Below are 19,997 nucleotides of genomic sequence, written 5' to 3'. Positions count from 1 at the left end.
AAGATTTGTTATTTTGACTGAATGAGTTGAAAAGATCAGGAGCTTGCAGGGATTTGTAGTCTTGTATGATGTCTACTTTGGCGCTAATGAGCTTTTTTGATTATTTTCACAATGCCCTAAAAATCTGAATGCTTTTCCTCTCAATATCCCCTCCCATACACACACACACAAACATGAAGCATTTCACTACACCCACAATAACATCTGCTGAACATGTGTATGTGACCAATAAAATTTGATTTGATGAACACACAAAAATAGAAAATAGGCAAGTACCAATTTGGGTGGGGAGGGAGAGGGGAGAGAAAGAGAGAGAGGGGGGAGAGGTGTGTGGCTCCTCCTCACTCTGTGTGCACTCTCTTCCTCTCGCTTTTTAGTGTGTTCCTCATTCACTCACTCAGAAAAGGTTGTGAGAGGGTCTCTCAGCCAGAGAAGGGTAATAAAAAGGGGATTGTTTGAACAGAGAGACTGTGTAAACAAAGGGAACTGGGTTGTGTTCTTGGGGACTCTTATCACCTGTCTACAACACACCACTCCTGCAGCATTATAGGACTCCTGGATGGAGAGGCAGCAGGGAGAGATAATGGCAGATCGCCTGGAGCGCCTAGATCCCCTCTGTGACTCAGAGAGAGAGATGATCAAGGACACCTGGGCCAAAGTCTACCAGAACTGTGATGATGTCGGGGTGGCCATTCTCATCAGGTAAACTTTACCTATACTCTCTTTCCCTTGTTTCTTGCCTATAACATCTTGAAATTGTCAGTCTAGAGACACTGAAAAACTTGCCTAGGTGCACCCATTTCCATTTGGGGAGTTATGGAGGGCTGATGACAGAAGAGCTGTAACTTACTGAATGCTGACTGTTTCAACACACACAGCACACATTGCTGAACAATATAACAAACACACACACACACACACACAGAGCTGGTGATTGCAGTCCCCTGACCAGTGGCAACAGCTTCTGCCACCACAGGGAGCAAAACTCTCAGCAGCATCTTGTTATCATAGGGATGTTCAGGGCCTCAACCAAGGCCAGGCTAAAGTTTGTTTCTCCTTAATTATTACATTGCCAACATGGAAATTGCACATGGCTCCTTATCTTGCTCACTGGTTGTTTTACCAAATTGTGTTGCAATAGTTGAGGGTAATAAATAACAATGTTCTTGCAACCTAGATTACAATCTCTCCGTGACCCTTGCATGATCCCCACTATAATGAAGGGAACTGAAAGTAATTTTAACAACGTGTGAAGATTGTAACATGATGATTGACTTGACTTTCATGCTCTCAGTCTGTTAGAGAGAGCGCCATCACTCATATCTGAGCTATTGCATCTCAAATTGGCTCCCTTCCTATCAGTTGGCAGAATCAGAGGGGAAAGCGTGCAGCTCAATCCATCTTGCTGCTTATTCCAATCTGACATATTTGGCTCTGCAGGTGCTCCCTCTGAGGGCAGATCATGTTTCACATATCTGCAGAACAGGGATTTCTGACCTGACTCACTGAACCCTCACAGGGACGTCTCTGTCTAATCCCTCATTGAGCCTCGTGAAGATCAGTGATCAGGGACATTCCCTCCATTCATCATTACATAGTGGACAGGAGGTCATTATACTGTATCAAACCATTAAAAGTCAGATAGCTTTGGGTATACTACCATCCATGACTTACTGTATATATATTACAGCAGACAAGCAGTAGCTAACCTCTGTGACCATTTGTGATGAGCACGGTCTTTGTAGTGGTGATGTTTGCACCATGATACAGCATTGCCCCTCACGAGTCAATAACTACGTACCAAGAGAGTTTTCATCTATATTTTTTATAGACTTCTATTTACCACCACAAACTGATGCTGGGACTAAGACCGCACTCAATGAGCTGTATAGGGCCATAAGAAAACTAGAAAATGCACATCCTAGTGGCTGGTTATTTTGATGCAGGAAAACTGAAATCCGTCTTACCTCATTTCTACCAGCAGATCTTTATTAGAATTTTTAAAAAATTAAAAGCTACAGAATTGTTTCACTGGCACAGACTGGGGAGGAGTTTATCACATCAGTCTCTGGATTACAGGCAATATCCGCACTGAGATAAAGGCTACAGCTGCCGCTTACAGGACTAAGAATCCTACTACACCGGCTCTGTTGCTCGTCGGAGGTGGCAGGGTTTGCAAACTATCACGGATTACAAAGGGAAACCCAGCCACGAGCAACCCAGTGACGCAAGCCCCCCAGCGCAAGCGCTGACCAGCTGGCAAGTGTCTTCATTGACATTTTGAACCTCTCCCTGAAACAGTCTGTAATACCTACATGTTTCAAGCAGACCACCATAGTCCCTGTGCACAAGAATGCCAAGGTAACCTGTGTAAATGACTAGCACTCACATCTGTAGCCCTGAAATGCATTGAAAGGCTGGTCATGGCTCACATCCACACCATCATCCCAGACACCCTGGACCGACTCAAATTCGCATACCTCCCCAACAGATCCACAGATGACGCAACCTCTATTGCCCTTTCCCACTTGGACAAAAGGAACACTTATGTTAGAATGCTGTTCATTTACTATAGCTCAGCATTCAATACCATAGTGCCCTCCAAGCTCATCACTAAGCTAAGGGCCCTGGGACTGAACACCTACCTTTGCAACTGGATCCTTGACTTCCTGCCGGGACATCCCCAGGTAGTGAGGGCAGGCAACAACACATCCGCCACACTGACTCTCAACACAGGGACCCTCAGGGTTGCGTGCTTAGTCCCCTCCTGTACTCCTTGTTCACCCATGTCTGTGTGGCCATGCACGACTCCAACACCATCATTAAGTTTGCCGACGTCACACCATTGAGAGCATCTTGACTGGCTGCACACCACTTGGTATGGCAACTACTTGGCATCCGACCATAAGGCACTACAGAGGGTAGTGCGGACAGCCAAGTACATCACTGGTGCCGAGCTCCCAGCCATCAAGTACCTCTATACTAGGCTGTGTCAAAGGAAGTCCATAAAAATTGTCTAAGACTCCAGCCACCGAAGTCATAGACTGTTCTCTCTGCTACCGCACGACAAGCGGTACCAATGCACATATTCTGGAATCAGCAGGACGCTGAACAGCTTCCACCCCAAGCCATAAATCTGCTAAATAGTTAGTTAAATAGTTAAAAGGACATCATCTTGGTCATAAATTGCAATGCTTTCATTTGATGCAATATTTTAATACCGGTACTTAAATATCTTAAGCCTCAAATTGCTCTGAGGCATTCCAAATGCCTGTAGTATTACATGGTGACATGGAACACTTACAAGGAGCAAACTTTAGCTGTCAAGGGGTCTTTGAATCTTTGGCATCTTTGGAGATTTGAAGGCATGTTCAAGTATAATGTTAAACCTCAAACCTCAACTGCTCTCTCTCTCTCTCTCTGTCAGTTTAATACTAAAAGCTATGCGTGGTTAATTTATCTATCTAAATAACTAAAATATCCCATGTGAAATACCCATAGCTCTTTGAAAGTGTTGCATCAGGGATGCATCTCATTTTATCACATTCCAGGGTATACATATGTAGTTGCGTTTGCATTTATCAAATACCTATACAATTTCCACTCAGGGCAAGTATGTCACATTTAGAACGGCCATGTAAGTATCTCAGAAATGAGCCCTATCCCAGAGTAGGATTAACAGGCTGATGATTATAAAACACTAATGAGACTATTTATATGCAGCCACCATAGATCAAGGGAGAGATTAAACACCACTGTCTTCACTACTTATGAGTGAAACAGAGGATCTGGCTTTACAATTGAAAGTCATTGCATAGACCCTCCATTTTAAGCAGAAGAAAATGAGACACCCCCTCCTCTGTCTTCCTTGTCTGCTTTCTCCCAACACTTGATGTCACAGGTGAAGGTAGTGAAAGCCATGTGCTTTCATCGAAACACAATGGCTTCCCCATAAAGCTTCCATTTTCTGTTATGGGTTTCAAAAGGATAGAGGTATGGGACATCTGGAAAAGATACACACAGACAGCTGTATTGTATCTGTCCTGGTCACTGTAGGCTGTAGTTTATTGCTCAATACTATTCTCTTTCACAATGTGTTCTCCAGTGTTCAAACCAGTTTATTCCACAAAGATAACCTATTTCATCATTGGAGTTATTCTGTTTTTATATGGTAGAGAATTAGATGTGTGGTACGTAAGGTATATATATATATATGTCTTATCCTAATACATTGTTTGGGTGTTTACAAGAGCTGACATGAATACACAAATACTGTAGCACAACAATGTTGAACATGAGTGTGGGTGTAGGTGCATCCGGCCAAACCAACCATATGGTATATCCCTATGATGTAGAGCTAATTGTCTCCAACCCCGACAGTAACACAGTGAGAGGGAAGCAGCAGATGAAGTCACTGCTGCCTGAGTACACACAGCCATTCTGACCGTTTATTTCAGTGTGTAATTACACAAGCAACCAACTAACCATCTGAATTTCATTAGCGCACTTCACTGTTGGTCTGCTAATCCTATGGCCAGACATGGAGATGATGAAACACTAGCTTTGTGAGTTTTAGGGGAGAGCTGTGCAGTTTGTATACAGTCACTGTCAGCCACTGAGACCAGACATCAGGGACCACATTGGAAACAAGTGGAATCGTTATACCGTGTTATCGCCTGGGTTGTACCCAGTGCATATTTTTCCAAATAAATAAATCACCTGGACCAACATGTCTCCTAGACTCAGGGGAACATAGCAGTAGCCACCAAAATGCCAGGATGTACATAGACCACAATTCTATCCTCCTGATTCCTGCTTACAAGCAAAAATTAAAGCAGGAAGCACCAGTGACTAGGTCTATAAAAAAGTGGTTAGGTGAAGCAGATGCTAAACTACAGGACTGTTTTGCTATCACAGACTGGAACATGTTCTGGGATTCTTCCGATGGCATTGAGGAGTACACCACATCAGTCACTGGCTTTATCAATAAGTGCATCTCGGATGTCATCCCCACAGTGACTGTACGTACCTACCCCAACCAGAAGCCATGGATAACAGGCAACATTCGCACTGAGCTAAAGGGTAGAGCTGCCGCTTTCAAGGTGCGGGACTCTAACCCGGAAGCTTACAAGAAATCCTGCAATGCCCTGCGACGAGCCATCAAACAGGCAAAGCGTCAACACAGGTGTAACGCCCGGGGTGTAGTGGGTGAGAAGTCAGGCACAGGAAGCAGAGACTACAGGGTAGTGCTATATCGTTTAATGCACAAAAACCGGTGAACATACACCAACCCCACGGAACACAGGGCGGACACGAAAAACAAATGCCCCAAACACGGGGGACTTAAACAGTCCAGCAAAACCCCAAGAACATGGGCAAACCGAGACACACAGACATGTACACCCGTACACCAAACAATCCCGCACATCAATCCCGCCTGCTGGTAAATAAAGCCCGACCAATCAGCCTAAAATGAACACAGGTGAAACCAATAAACAGAAAGGGGGAAAAGGGATCAGTGGCAGCTAGTAGGCCGGTGACAACGGCCGCCGAGCGCCACCCGAACAGGAAGGGGAGCCACCTTCGGTAGTAGTCGTGACAACAGGGCTAAGATTGAATCATTCTACACCGGCTCCGACGCTCGTCTTATGTGGCAGGGCTTGGAAACTATTATAGACTACAAAGGGAAGCACAGCCGCGAGCTGCACAGTGACACGAGCCTACAAGATGAGCTAAATTACTTATATGCTCGCTTCGAGGCAAGCTACACTGAGGCATGCAGCTGTACCGGACGATTGTGTGATCACGCTCTCCGTAGCCAATGTGAGTAAGACCTTTAAACAGGTCAACATACACAAGGCTGCGGGGCCAGACGGATTACCAGGACGTGTGCTCCGGGCATGTGCTGACCAACTGGCAGGTGTCTTCACTGACATTTTCAACATGTCCCTGATTGAGTCTGTAATAACAACATGTTTCAAGCAGACCACCACAGACCCTGTGCCCAAGAACACAAAGGCAACCTGCCTAAATGACTACAGACCCATAGCACTCACGTCCGGAGCCATGGAGTACTTTGAAAGGCTGGTAATGGCTCACATCAACACCATTATCCCAGAAACCCTAGACCCACTCCAATTTGCATATCGCCTAAACAGATCCACAGATGATGCAATCTCTATTGCACTCCATACTGCCCTTTCCCACCTGGACAAAAGAACACTTATGTGAGAATGCTATTCATTGACTACAGCTCAGCGTTCAACACCATAGTACCCTCAAAGCTCATTGCTAAGCTAAGGATCCTGGGACTAAACATCTCCCTCTGCAACTGGATCCTGGACTTCCTGAAGGGCCACCCCCAGGTGGTGAGGGTAGGTAGCAAGACATCGGCCACGCTGATCCGCAACACTGGAGCTCCACAGGGGTGCGTGCTCAGTCCCCTCCTCTACTTCCTGTTCACCCACAACTGCACGGCCAGGCACGACTCCAACACCATCATTAAGTTTGCAGACGACAGTGGTAGGCTTGATCACCGACAATGACGAGACAGCCTATAGGGAGGAGGTCAGAGACCTGGCCGGGTGGTGCCAGAATAACAACCTATCCCTCAACGTAACCAAGACTAAGGAGATGATTGTGGACTACAGGAAAAGGAGGACCGAGCACGCCCCCATTCTCATGGACGGGGCTGTAGTAGTGGAGCAGGTTGAGAGCTTCAAGTTCCTTGGTGTCCACATCAACAACAAACTAGAATAATCCAAACACACCAAGACAGTCGTGAGGAGGACACGGCAAAGCCTATTCCCCCTCAGGAAACTAAAAAGATTTGGCATGGGTCCTGAGATCCTCAAAAGGTTCTACAGCTGCAACATCAATTGCCTGGTACGGCAATTGTTCGGCCTCTGACCACGAGGCACTATATAGGGTAGTGCGTACGGCCCACTACATCACTGGGACTAAGCTGCCTGCAATCCAGGACCTCTACACCAGGCGGAGTCAGAGGAAGGCCCTCTAACTCAGGTTTTTTGTTAACTGACAAACATTTCTTCTGCCTTATCAGCTAGAAGAAATGTGTGCTTTTACAAACACTGTTATCATGTATTTGTATAGCACATGCTTATGCTCAGGCCATGGTTGAGTAAATGAAGCATAACCTGTACAGAACCTGGACAGTGGTTAAACATTAAAAGGGAAAACATGCCCCGCAGCTGTGTCAACACGCTCCAACTATGTTTACTTATAATATCTCACTGGGCCAAGTAAATGCACCTCCTTTCTTCTACAGGCTCTTTGTGAACTCCCCCTCCTCCAAGCAGTACTTTAAACAGTTCCAACAGGTGGAGGACCCTGAGGAACTGGAGAGGAGTGCCCAGCTCAGGAAGCACTCCCGCAGGGTGATGAACGCCATCAACACCCTGGTGGAGAACCTCCATGACGGGGACAAGATGGTATCTGTTCTGAAGCTGGTGGGCAAGGCCCATGCACTCAGACACAAGGTGGAGCCTGTCTACTTCCAGGTGAGGAAGAACCAGGCAACATGTTTACACATAACCATTACCCACAGGCACACCAAAGCAAATGTATTCCCTCTCTCTCTTTCTCAGATCCTGTGTGGGGTGATTCTGGAGGTGCTGGTTGAAGATTTTCCTGATTACATCACTCCAGAGGTGGCAGTGGCGTGGACCAAACTGCTGGATGCCATCTACTGGCACGTGAAAGGCGTGTATGAGGAGGTGGGCTGGGCCTCCAGCTCTGCTGTGTGAACCATCTGTCTGTCTGTGTCAAAGTAACCGTCAGTGACTACTGAGACTGACTACTACTGGGCCTTGGCTTAGGAGCAGGACGATCTACGTCTGACCATTCAAGGGAAGAAATGTATCTTTCCAGAGCTCATAGAATCTTCCTATGTATCATCATGACTCCCTCCCTTTATCTGTCCCATGCCCCCACTGTAGGGTGTGTTATTCTGATGGACTCTCTTATGAACGATGGGGTGGTAGTTTGTGCTGACTTTGGTTGGAATGTGTGTGAATGGACATATGTGTGTATGCATTTATGTTTGAGGTAGAGAATAAGCCCTACACAGACTGATAGAATCTTGGATGTCTCTTCAGCTACATTGCCATGAGATTATGTTGAAGATTGAGGATTGGCAGACATAAGAACTGTATTATGCCATAGAGACAGTCTAAACGTACACTCTCTTACACATTTTTATCTTTACACCAAAAACAGATATACAGGGGAGAGAATGTCTTCTGCTAATCACTCAGTTGTTAACCTGCTTTGTGCCTTTCTTTATTTCTGACACTGACATCAAGATCTTTGTTCATTTCATGTGATGCTTTGTTGGTGTTTCCTGGGCAGTATATTGTATTTCAGAATCGGTCACCCTTCAGAATCAGATCCACTTCACTGTCTCACAAAATGAGAAATAACTTGTGAGGTGTCCACATTTAAGCAATGTAAATGTTTTTTTTTTTTATCAATCCCTGTATCTGCATAATAACATAATAAACCAAAACAATGATATCTATAATGGAAATCATGACAAGCATATTATTCTCAATCCCTTGTTTTTCACTGTGAGGTATTAGCACTCCCTTTCCTCCTGCTGTGGCCTACTCCCTGTGAGTCAGCAGTCCTAGCGATAGGTGGATTAGCTGGAGGCCTAAAGGTATTTATACCTCCCATGTCACGAGACACTCAGAGAGAGTGTTGCTCGGTTCTGAATCCAACCACCTCTCCCTGCACATCATTGATTGTTGTGGGAACACAAGTGCACATGTGGCCTTTCACACCAGCATCAATAAAGACGTGTGTACCGTATGTGCTCCCCCATACCAACCTACTGTATATAGATATCATTACACAATAGAAGGTGCAGTAACAATACATTAGTATAATGAGTCTGGATTACTCCATGACTTCTATGAAGATGCAATAGAACTACTAGTGATATGTTATTTACATAAATGCCGAATCTGATACTGAAAGCAATGACATGAACATGAACACACACAAACATTAAGACAGCTATGCTTTGTCCCCAAAATGGAAGCTTAATCTAGGTTTTCATTACATAAATTATTTTACACAAGATCAAGTTCAAGTAAACTCAATAATTCTAGTAGCCTACAGGTGTATGCATTCTTTGTTTAATATAAGCTACACACTCTACTCTGTCAAATCCCTGAGACATTACACAATAAAGACAAAACACTCATTATGACTTTAAGCATGAGAGTATGCTACCACAGCAAAATCAGGGTCCATGACAGCGTTGCAGTGCTAGTTCAACCCACACCACATGAATGGCCACAGCACATAATGCCCCTGTAAAGCTACACTAGTGGCGATGGAGGATTAAAAGGTTGAGCTCAGACCACAAACACTACTTTCTGTTCACCTACTGCCCCTGCAACAGGGCCTTCCCCTGATCTGAGCTAATCCCACAGGCTAATCTTGCCACTAGCTTGAGAGCCACAGGAATCATTCTACTCTCCCTCAATGGGAGGAATAGTCCCAGTGTTCTAACCCAGCTGCAGTCCCAAAACGGGATACATGTGATAGGACCATGTGCACCACTACGATGGTCCTCACCACTATTGCTGTCATCCTATACAGAAAGTTCTCAAACCGAGTCGAACCGTAAGTACTCTTGTTTTTACTCTCTCATCCTCTGCCTCTTGCTCTGGTCACGTTCACTTCTTGAGGGAAAACCTAGTTGATAATACACAGAGCCACATGTATCTGGTCACATGTACAGGTAAGGTTGACAGATTTTGTGAAATGTATCTTGGTTGGTTCGATATTTTATTTTTTTATAGTTTTTGGTTGCTTTGTACTTACCTCTTATGTCACGGTGTTATGTCACACAGTGCATCAGAACTGTTAACGGTAGTGTATTTTGATACTGCCATGGAATTCTCTCATGGGATTTGTGTACTGTTTGTAAGTGTTCTCATGCCCTTCATAGAACATTACAGCAAATACCTCAATAGCACTGAGTGTTAATTATTTGAACAGATATCTAATTACCAATCAAACATGAAATCAAACATTGATCAAAATGTGATTACTCTAAGGGGCAATCATCTAAATGCTATATAAATTCTGCTATATCACTGAAACTATCCTGAAAGTCATAGCTTGTCTTCCTCAAATAATACACAATCTTGATCTAACATCAAGTGGACAGTTTCCAGGTTAGCGCTGCGGCTGCAACCTGGACTCAGGGGTAGGCGTAACATAGTAAACAAGAAAATGACTATATATTACCAAAATTGCATCTAATGTAAGGATGAATAAAGAAAAATGCATCTGAGCTCTTGAGCAGAGGGCTGCTAGTTGACTCTCAGCCCCCTTGGCTCTGCATGACCACTCACACGGCAACGGCAAATAATGTCATGTGGCTGCAGCAACATATCAAGCTCAAAAGCATGGACACATATTCATTATCTGATATCAAATTAGGATTCATAGTTTTATCAGTCTTACTGACAAGGCAAGGATTGTAATGAAGCTGCAATATATGCTAACTTCAACAACACTGGATTTGTTACGAATTCCAATTTGTTGTGGCTAATGTTAGCTAGGTGGCTAACCTAATGTTAGCTAGGCTAGGGGTTAAGGTTAGGGGTTAAGGTTAGGGATCAGGTTATGGTTACTGTTAGGGTTAAGGTTAGGGTTCATTTTAGGATTAGGAGTTGGGTTAAAGGATTATGGTTGAGGTTAGCTAATATGCTAAGTAGTTGCAAAGTAGCTAAAAAGTAGTAAGTAGTTAGCTAAAATGCTAAAATTGTCCATGATGAGATTCAAACACGCAACCTTTGAGTTGCTAGACGTTCGCATTATACAGCCCTCCTTTCATTTTTTTGCCTTCAGTAACCTGCTGTATTATGTAACCATACCAAACATAACATACAGTATTATACTAATTTGAATGTCTCAGACAGAGTGACTATATATTAACACATTTTATCAGTCTTACTGGCAAGTCAAGAATTATAATGAAGCTTCAATGTGCTAACATCATCTCCCATTTCAGGCACAATGTTGATGATGCCAATGAGGTGCCCTACATGAAGAGCAATGGAGTCGACCCTAAGAAATAACAACGCTCACAGCAGATGTAGCTCTAGTCTACAGTCTACATGGTACATAAAAGTAGAATAACAAGTAGCCTACAGAAGTGAATGCTGTCTGATATTTCAAGATGTGGAAAGGAATGCAAGAGGAGGGGAAGAGAGAGGTAGGGAAAATGGAACATGTGGCAGAAGTAGAGATGCATGAAGTGAGAAGATGTATGCCCGTTCCACATTTAGCTTTCAAGTACTCACCACTATGCTGCTCCCACTAAATGATTTAGTGGCAGAACAACAATCCATCAGCTCTGTGGAAGGTTATTATAAATGCATTACCTCCCCAAGCCTACCAGTTCAATGGAGTCGTGCAGGGCCTCATAAATATGGGTCAATAAAGGGACACACACAAAAGACTCGGGATGAATGAAATAGGCTTTATTGTTTTAGTGTGAACTTTCACCCTACCTGTGCGTAGAAGCTCTCAGATCTGAGGCGGGTCTTTTCAAATGAAGAGACGTGAGTTTATTAATTTATTCATAGCATGATATCTCCCTAAATTATTAATGTCCCCCCGCATGTAAGCTTTTATGCGCCCTCTTTTCTCTATTTTCTTCCAGACACGAACTGAAGACAGGTCTTCACCTTGATGGCTACACATCTGGTGAGTTCTCTCAATGGCTGCATTCTATGTCTCAAACTTAAACACCAGAAATGGAAAAGTACTACTGAATTACTACTCATTACTACTACCTGAGATCTACACAAAACCTACTGGTTTTACTACTTGATTGCTATTGAGATGTGTAGTAAACCAGCAGTGATTTATGTAGTAATTTAAGTAGTAATGAGTGATCCATTGAGACATTTCACTACTGGTGAACACTACATATTTCCTATTCAAGTCAATATATAATTCTTCCTTGATGACTACTGAGCTTTTGGGTATCTGCTACTTAAACTTCTTCGGGATCAGTGTCCACAGGACAGTTGAGCTAACATAGGCTAATGCAATTAGCATGAGGTTGTAAGTAACAAGAACATTTCCCAGGACATAGACATATCTGATATTGTCAGAAATCTTAAATTCTTGTTAATCTAACTGCACTGTCAAATTTACAGTAGCTATTACAGTAAAATAGTGCCACACTATTGTTTGAGGAGAGTGCACAGTTTTATTATTTATTAATAAACAATTTAGGCACATTTTGGCAGTCTTGATCCAAAAACTTTACATAAATACAATGGTTCATTGGATTTGTCTAAAACTGTGAGCATGCACCGCTGCCACCTAGTGGCCAATATCGAAATTGCACCTGGGATGGAATAATACATTATTGCCTTTCTCTTGCATTTCAAAGATGATGGTACCAGATCTAATGTGTTACATTCTCCTATATTCCTTTCACATTTCCACAAACTTCAAAGTGTTTCCTTTCAAGAATATGAATATCCTTGCTTCAGGGCCTGAACTACAGGCTGTTAGATTTGGGTATGTCATTTAAGGTGAACATTTTTCAGATCCTCTTTTTTTGTGGCAGCCACGTTTCTCCACCACGTAATCTTTTAGAAAATAAAGACAAGCAACAGAGACAACAAAATATAAACCATTATCAATCATTTGCTGTCAGAGATCATAAGACAACACAGAAAAACATTTGCATACAAACACACATACTTATTAGCTAGCATGACGAAAACAGAGGCTTCATAGCTACATTCCAATGGGGCTAGCAAACAACTAGGCTAAACACAACACTGTTTTGGCTAGCATTCTTTTTGATGTGGTAAAAAGTTATTTAAACTGCTAAACAACAACATGAAACTATTCAGAAAACATAAACAAGAGTTAAACTTACAGATGGTGCCAGCATAAAGGCTATGAAAGACAGGATGGAGAAGGATGGAAGATGATTACATCCGGAATTGTCAAAAACGGTAGCTAGCCAACAACATCCAACTACTTCCTGTTTTACATTTACATTTACATTTAAGTAATTTAGCAGACGCTCTTATCCAGAGCGACTTACAAATTGGATTTTGCCTTCATCTGCGGTTGCGAAAAGCCTGTGTAATCTGGCAATAGTTTTGAAATGACTTATTTCCTACCAACATCAAATAGTAAAAACTATACCTGATTACTATTGAAAACCCTGTGTGGAAAAGCTGTAGAATTTTGACTACATATTTACAACCTGCATCATGTAGTAAAAAGCTCTACCTGATTATTACTGTAATAACTACTGTTTTCATGCTGAACACTACAAAACTCTACTTGTGTATCTTGAGTCGTGCATAATCTACACAATCCTTACAAGTCTCTACATAGTCACTACTGCACGAATAGGTTTTGTGTAATAATTCAGTAGTACTTTTTCATGAGGGCTAATTTAACCAGTGGTGTAAAGTATTTACAGTAAGTAAAAAATACTTTAAAGTTTTGGGGTATCTGTACTTTACTTTACTATTTATATTTTTGACAACATTTACTTTTACTTCATTCACTACATTCCTAAAGAAAATAATATACTTTTTGCTCCATACATTTTCCTTGATACCCAAAATTTCTCGTTACAATTTGAATGCTTAGCGGTACAAGAAAATGGTTCAATTCACAGACTTATCAAGAGAACGTACCTGGTCATCCCTACTGCCTCTGATCTGGCAGACTCACTAAACACAAATGCTTAATTTGTCAATTATGTCTGAGTGGCGGAGTGTGCCTCTGGCTGTCAAAAAAGAATAATAATAATAAGGAAATCGTGTCATCTGGTTTGCTTAATGTAAGGAATGTGATGTATTTGTACTTTTATTCAAGTATGACAAGTATACTTTTTGCATCAATGTACTTAAGTACATTTAAACCCAGATACTTTTAGACTTTTACTCTCAAGAAGTATTTTACTGAGTGCCTCACTTTTACTTGAGTCAATTTCAATGAAGGTATCTTTACTTTTACTCAAGTATGATAATTGAATAGTTTTCCACCTCTGAATATACCACTGCTGATTGAAGCTCCTTGCTAACATGTTAACTCCTGTGCTTTGGGTATTTTTCCAGTCTAGTTTGACAGGCAAACATCCTATAACCTAAACCCCAAAATGGATATGTTACAGACAACAGCAGCAGCTCCATCTCAGTCATCTGGAATTGATGCAGCTGGCTCCATTGTCTCTCCAGTGTTCAGAGACTGTGCATTGCCATGTGAAAAGCAACTGGAATTTATCACATCTTCAATCCCCCATCTGTCCCTCTAATGTTAGAGGAGTCCCAGGAAGCCTCCCTCCTCCTTCTTGAGGCAGGAGAATTCAATTTCTGGGAATGAAACCTCAACCAATAACATCTTGGTGGAGGTGAATCTACAGTCCAACATCTTGGTTTATTGTGGGTTTCTTGTTTTGTACAGTTGGACGTTTTCTTAAGGCTTAAAGTAGGCCAATGGTCAATGTAAAACTGTTGGAAAGTGTTCCGTGCCTCAACAAACAGTTGTTGTTTTTTTATTGTCATTTTTTGTCTTTGAGCAAATAGGGCTGTACAGATTTGTGTCCATTGAGTAAATTATAATGGCTTTTAAAGAAGAGGCAGAACTTTAAAATTATGCACTTTAAATGGTAGGATGTTTTTGGTAATCTTTCACATTCCTAAAGTGACCTAAATCTTGTTTTGACTGAAACAAGGAGCTTTGGATAAGCAATATATTTCAAATGAATCGCTTGAACCCATAAATATTTGACCAAATGTCAGAGAACATAAATGTCTTGTCGTGAAGATGTGTGTGCCATGGCTACTCAATCTAAAGAGCAATGGAGAGAGGCATCAGTTTTGTACCTCTCTGTCAACCCTCTCCAGTCACAATGCATTGCTATGTGATGAAAGAAAGCATGCAATGAATCACCTCTTCCCCTACACCTTTAGCATCCCGTTGGCCCATTAAAGGAGCAACAGTCAGAAAGAGGTGTGTTACTAGTCTGCCTGTGTTCAAAACACAGCTCCAACTTTACTTGACATTCTTAGAAGCAGCTAGGTGTCACCTTAGTAAACGTCTGCCTTGAGTCAGAGCTTGGTGATGATGGTGGTTACTGGTAGGACGGTTTGTTACAGAATCGACTTTTCTTTGACATGTCATCTTACAACCTGCTTCTTCTCTCTAAAGCAAAAATGGTGTATGTTCTTTGCTCTCCCCACCTGATCAAATAAAGAGATTGGAAAAATGTATTTAGTTTGTACGTACTTTTATGGCCTTGGTTTTAATTTTCCCTTGTTGTAGAATACGTACTCCCAAATGTTGCATTGTATGTACTGCATGATGACTATTACTGTATTACCACTTATAAGAGACCCTTCAACATGTAACATACACAGTCTGAGATATTAAATCTGTTCATGCTTGTTTTTTTAACCACTCCAAACAAGAAGAATTAAGCAGATACCTCAGCAAGATGTCACCTGACCTCATAAGGATAAAACAGTGATCATTCCACTCCACAGTATTAATCCACAAACGTGAGCAGGTAAATATAGCTCTGCTGCTGACACAACAGCCTTGTGTTATTTACTTCCAATCTCACCAGCCGTCAACATGACAGTGGTTACTATCAAATCATTAGACTGGCAAATGACCCCACAAATTGATTGAAGGACATTGAAAAAGGTCCATAAAGAAGTGTTTTGGAAGACGCACGGCTCTCGCCCTTCGCCTCTCCCGAGTCCATACGCGAGCTGCAGCGATGGGAAAAGACTAACTACCCATTAGATACCACAAAATTGGAGAGAAAAATGGGTAAAAAAACAACAGCAAAAACAAGAAGAAGCCTAACGAAAACACCTAGGCAACACAATATTAGCAAAGATAATAACACCAGTTTCATGACAATGGCAAGATGTTCCTGAATAAATAGTTTGCGGCATGACGGCATTGAAAATAAGGTATAGCATAAGGTATCGAAGACTTTCATTGCCTCTTATCTCCCCACCTCCGTCAAAACTACAAAGGGATGGCAATACCCACTAGAGATAAATGGAACAGTCACTGTTACAACAACCATGAACAACCCCAAAAGTGGTGGTTCGAGGTCCCTCGGGGGGTTGTTAGTAGGGCTGTTACTGCCCCACTAGGCACACTCTAGTTGAATCAACATTGTTTCCATGTTACTTCAATGAAATTACGACCAACCGCCACACCAGCAGTTACGAGTGACTGTTGAGGTATATAGGCTTCTCCAAAACTGCTTGCTGATGGTCATTAGCAGCCTACCAAACCTGCTGACAGCCAGTCGTTAATGGCCTGGTACTCAGCGCTCTGTTGTCCCGCTAATCACTCTGGCATCAATTCAAATGCGATTGAAAATCAAATCAAACACTTCATGAGAGCCCTGCCATTCAGAGTTTGAGCGGAATATATTGTGTTCATATAAACCCATGTTGAACAACATTTCTTCAGGCTATGCTTTGAAAAAAGAGTTTCGATGGCTTATATTAAAAAGAGGAGGATCCCATACGCTTTCTATAGGCGAGGCCTACTACACTGTATAAAAATATAAATATAACAAATGTTTTGGTCCCATGTCTCATGAGCTGAAATAAAAGATCCCAGAAATGTTCCATATTCACAAAAAGCATATTTCTCTCAAATGTTGTGCACAAATTTGTTTACATCTCTGTTAGTGAGCATTTCTCCTTGGCCAAGATAATCCATCCATCTGACAGGTGTGGCATATCTGAAAGCTGATTAAACAGCATGATCATTACACAGGTGCACCTTATGCTGGGGACAATAAAAGGACACTCTAAAATGTGCAGTTTTGCCACACAACAGAATGCCACAAATGTCTCAAGTTTTCCAGGAACGTGCAATTGGCATACTAATTGCAGGAATATCCACAAGAGCCCTTGCCAGAGAATTGAATGATAATTTCTCTACCATAAGCTGCCTCCAATGTCGTTTTAGAGAATTTGGCTGTACGTCCAACTGGACCCACAACTGCAGACCACGTGCATGGTGTCGTGTGGGCAAGCGGTTTGCCGATGTCAACGTTGTGAACAGAGTGCCCCATGGTGGGGTTATGGTATTGGCAGGCATAAGCTACAGACGACGAATACAATTGCATTTTATTGATGGCATTTGAATGCACAGAGATACTGTACCGTGATGAGAGCCTGAGGCCTATTGTCATGCCATTCATCTGCCGCCATCACCTCATGTTTCAGCATGATAATGCATGGCCCCATGTCGCAAGGATTTGAACACAATTCCTGGAAACTGAAAATGTCCCAGTTCTTCCATGGCCTGCATACTCACCAGACATGTCACCTATTGAGCATGTTTGGGATGCTCTGCATGTTGTGTTTATATTTTTGCTCTGTAAATAATTACTACTGTCTAAATAAAACATATTCTAAATACTTCACCAGAGAGCATGACTGAGCAACATAGGATCATTAGCTTGTTTAAAAAAATAGCTATGGATAGTTTCAAATGACAAGTGTGTAAGCCTATGCTTATTTGGGAATCACGGAATTTGGCAACATGAACGGCAATATGTCTAGCTGATTGAGTTGCGTCTGTCAGTGACAAGCATCTGAAATATGTGTGAAGATAATATGTCTTGAGTGTAATTTAAAATGTTGCAACAAGGAGGGGAGGGGTGGGTGGAGAAGACATGTCTCTCTCCAGAATGCATGCACTCAGCTCTCTAGAATGCATGCACTCAGCTCTCTAGAATGCATGCACTCAGCTCTCTAGAATGCATGCACTCAGCTCTCTAGAATGCATGCACTCAGCTCTCTAGAATGCATGCACTCAGCTCTCTAGAATGCATGCACTCAGCTCTCTAGAATGCATGCACTCAGCTCTCTAGAATGCATGCACTCAGCTCTCTAGAATGCATGCACTCAGCTCTCTAGAATGCATGCACTCAGCTCTCTAGAATGCATGCACTCAGCTCTCTAGAATGCATGCACTCAGCTCTCTAGAATGCGCTCAGTGGTCTGCTAACAATTATTGCGCATTCATTGTTTCATTACGTGAATTGTTTGCCCTTTGATTGTTCATTTTTTTAGCAATTCCCCGCTACATACAGTTGAAGTCGGAAGTTTACACACACCTCAGCCAAATACATTTAAATTCCATTTTTCACAATTCCTGACATTTAATCCTAGTAAAAATTCCCTGCCTAAGGTCAGTTAGGATCACCACTTTATTTTAAGAATGTGAAATGTCAGAATAATAGTAGAGAGAATTATTTATTTCAGCCTTTATTTCTTTCATCACATTCCCAGTGGGTCAGAAGTTTACATACACTCAATTAGTATTTGGTAGCATTGCCTTTAAATTGTTTAACTTGGGACAAATGTTTTGGGTAGCCTTCCACAAGCTTCCCTTGATAATTTTGGCCCATTCCTCCTGACAGAGCTGGTGTAACTGAGTAATAAGGAAATTTTATGGCTGTTTTGGAGCAGTGGATTCTTCCTTGCTGAGAGGCCTTTCAGGTTATGTTGATATAGGACTCGTTTTACTGTGCAAATAGATACTTTTGTACCTGTTTCCTCCAGCATCTTCACAAGGTCCTTTGCTGTTGTTCTGGGATTGATTTGCACTTTTCGCACCAAAGTACGTCCATCTCTAGGAGACAGAACATGTCTCCTTCCTGAGCGGTATGAAGGCTGCATGGTCCCTTGGTGTTATACTGCCGTACTATTGTTTGTACAGATGAACGTGGTACCTTCAGGCGTTTGGAAATTGCTCACAAGGGTGAACCAGACTTGTGGAGGTCAAACAAACAAAAATCCAGAGGTCTTGACTGATTTCTTTTGATTTTCCTATGATGTCAAACAAAGAGGCACTGAGTTTGAAGGTAGGCATTGAAATAAATCCACAGGTACACCTCCAATTGATTCAAATTATGTCAATTAGCCTATCAGAAGCTTCTAAAGCCATGACATAATTTTCAGGAATTTTCCAAGCTGTTTAAAGGCACAGTCAACTTAGTGTAAGTAGACTTCTGACCCACTGGAATTGTGATACAGTGAATTATAAGTGAAATAATCTGTCTGTAAACAATTGTTGGAAAAATTACTTGAGTCATGCACAAAGTAGATGTCCTAACCGACTTGCCAAAACTATAGTTTGTTAACCAGAAATTTGTGGAGTGGTTGAAAAACAAGTTTTAATGACTTCAACCTAAGTGTATGTAAACTTCCCGACTTAAACTATATGTCCCCAGTAGGCCAAAAAAATTACAGTTTCTCATCAATCTACACACAATACCCCATAATGACAAAGCAAAAATAGGTTTTTGGAAAAAATGGAAATAACACATTTACATAAGTATTTAGAACCTTTACTCAGTACTTTGTTGAAGCTCCTTCGGCAGCAATTACAGCCTTGAGTCTTCTTGGGTATGATGCTACAAGCTTGCCACATCTGTATTTGGGGAGTTTCTCCCAATTCTTCTCTACAGATCCTCTTAAGCTCTGTCAGGTTGGATGAGGAACATAGCTGCACAGCTATTTTCAGGTCTCTCCAGAGATGGTTGACCAGGTTCAAGTCCAGGCTCTTGTGTGGCCCCTCAAGGACATTCAGAGACTTGTCCCGAAGCCACTCCTGCATTGTCTTGGCTGTGTGCTTAGGGTTGTTGTCTTGTTGGAAGGTGAACATTCACCCTGAGGTCCTGAGCGCTCTGGAGCAGGTTTTCATCAAGGATCTCTTTGTACTTTGCTCTGTTAATCTTTCCCTCGATCCTGACTAGTCTCCCAGTCCCTGCAGCTGAAAAACATCCCCACAGCATGATGCTCACACCACCATGCTTCACCGCAGGGATGGTGCCAGGTTTCCTCCAGACATGACGCTTGGCATTCACTTCATCAGACCAGAGAATCTTGTTTCTCATGGTCTGAGAGTCTTTAGGTGCC

General features: G+C 42.2%; 1 protein-coding gene and 1 long non-coding RNA gene across 8 annotated transcripts; both read left to right on the top strand.

Moving 5' to 3' along the window:
- Positions 1 to 389: 389 nt before the first annotated feature.
- Positions 390 to 8,560, top strand: LOC118384689 (cytoglobin-1-like). The gene is made up of 3 exons (XM_035771422.2): positions 390 to 702; positions 7,289 to 7,520; positions 7,608 to 8,560. The coding sequence occupies exons 1-3, from the start codon at positions 560 to 562 to the stop codon at positions 7,764 to 7,766; spliced, it is 534 nt and encodes a 177-aa protein (XP_035627315.2). The 5' UTR covers positions 390 to 559; the 3' UTR covers positions 7,767 to 8,560.
- An 808-nt stretch (positions 8,561 to 9,368) lies between these two features.
- LOC118384687 (uncharacterized) lies at positions 9,369 to 15,302 on the top strand. Of its 7 annotated transcripts, none has more exons than XR_004825865.2 (4): positions 9,369 to 9,654; positions 11,054 to 11,162; positions 11,708 to 11,751; positions 14,148 to 15,302. It is a non-coding gene; the product is annotated as an uncharacterized LOC118384687 (long non-coding RNA). The 7 variants fall into 7 exon arrangements; XR_004825868.2 differs by having other exon boundaries at positions 11,054 to 11,257; XR_004825867.2 differs by having other exon boundaries at positions 11,054 to 11,606; positions 14,204 to 15,302.
- The last annotated feature ends 4,695 nt before the right edge of the window (positions 15,303 to 19,997 follow it).

Source organism: Oncorhynchus keta, chromosome 5, assembly GCF_023373465.1.
Source record: "Oncorhynchus keta strain PuntledgeMale-10-30-2019 chromosome 5, Oket_V2, whole genome shotgun sequence".
NCBI lineage: Eukaryota > Metazoa > Chordata > Actinopteri > Salmoniformes > Salmonidae > Oncorhynchus > Oncorhynchus keta.
This window is presented reverse-complemented; position numbering and strand designations above follow the sequence as displayed.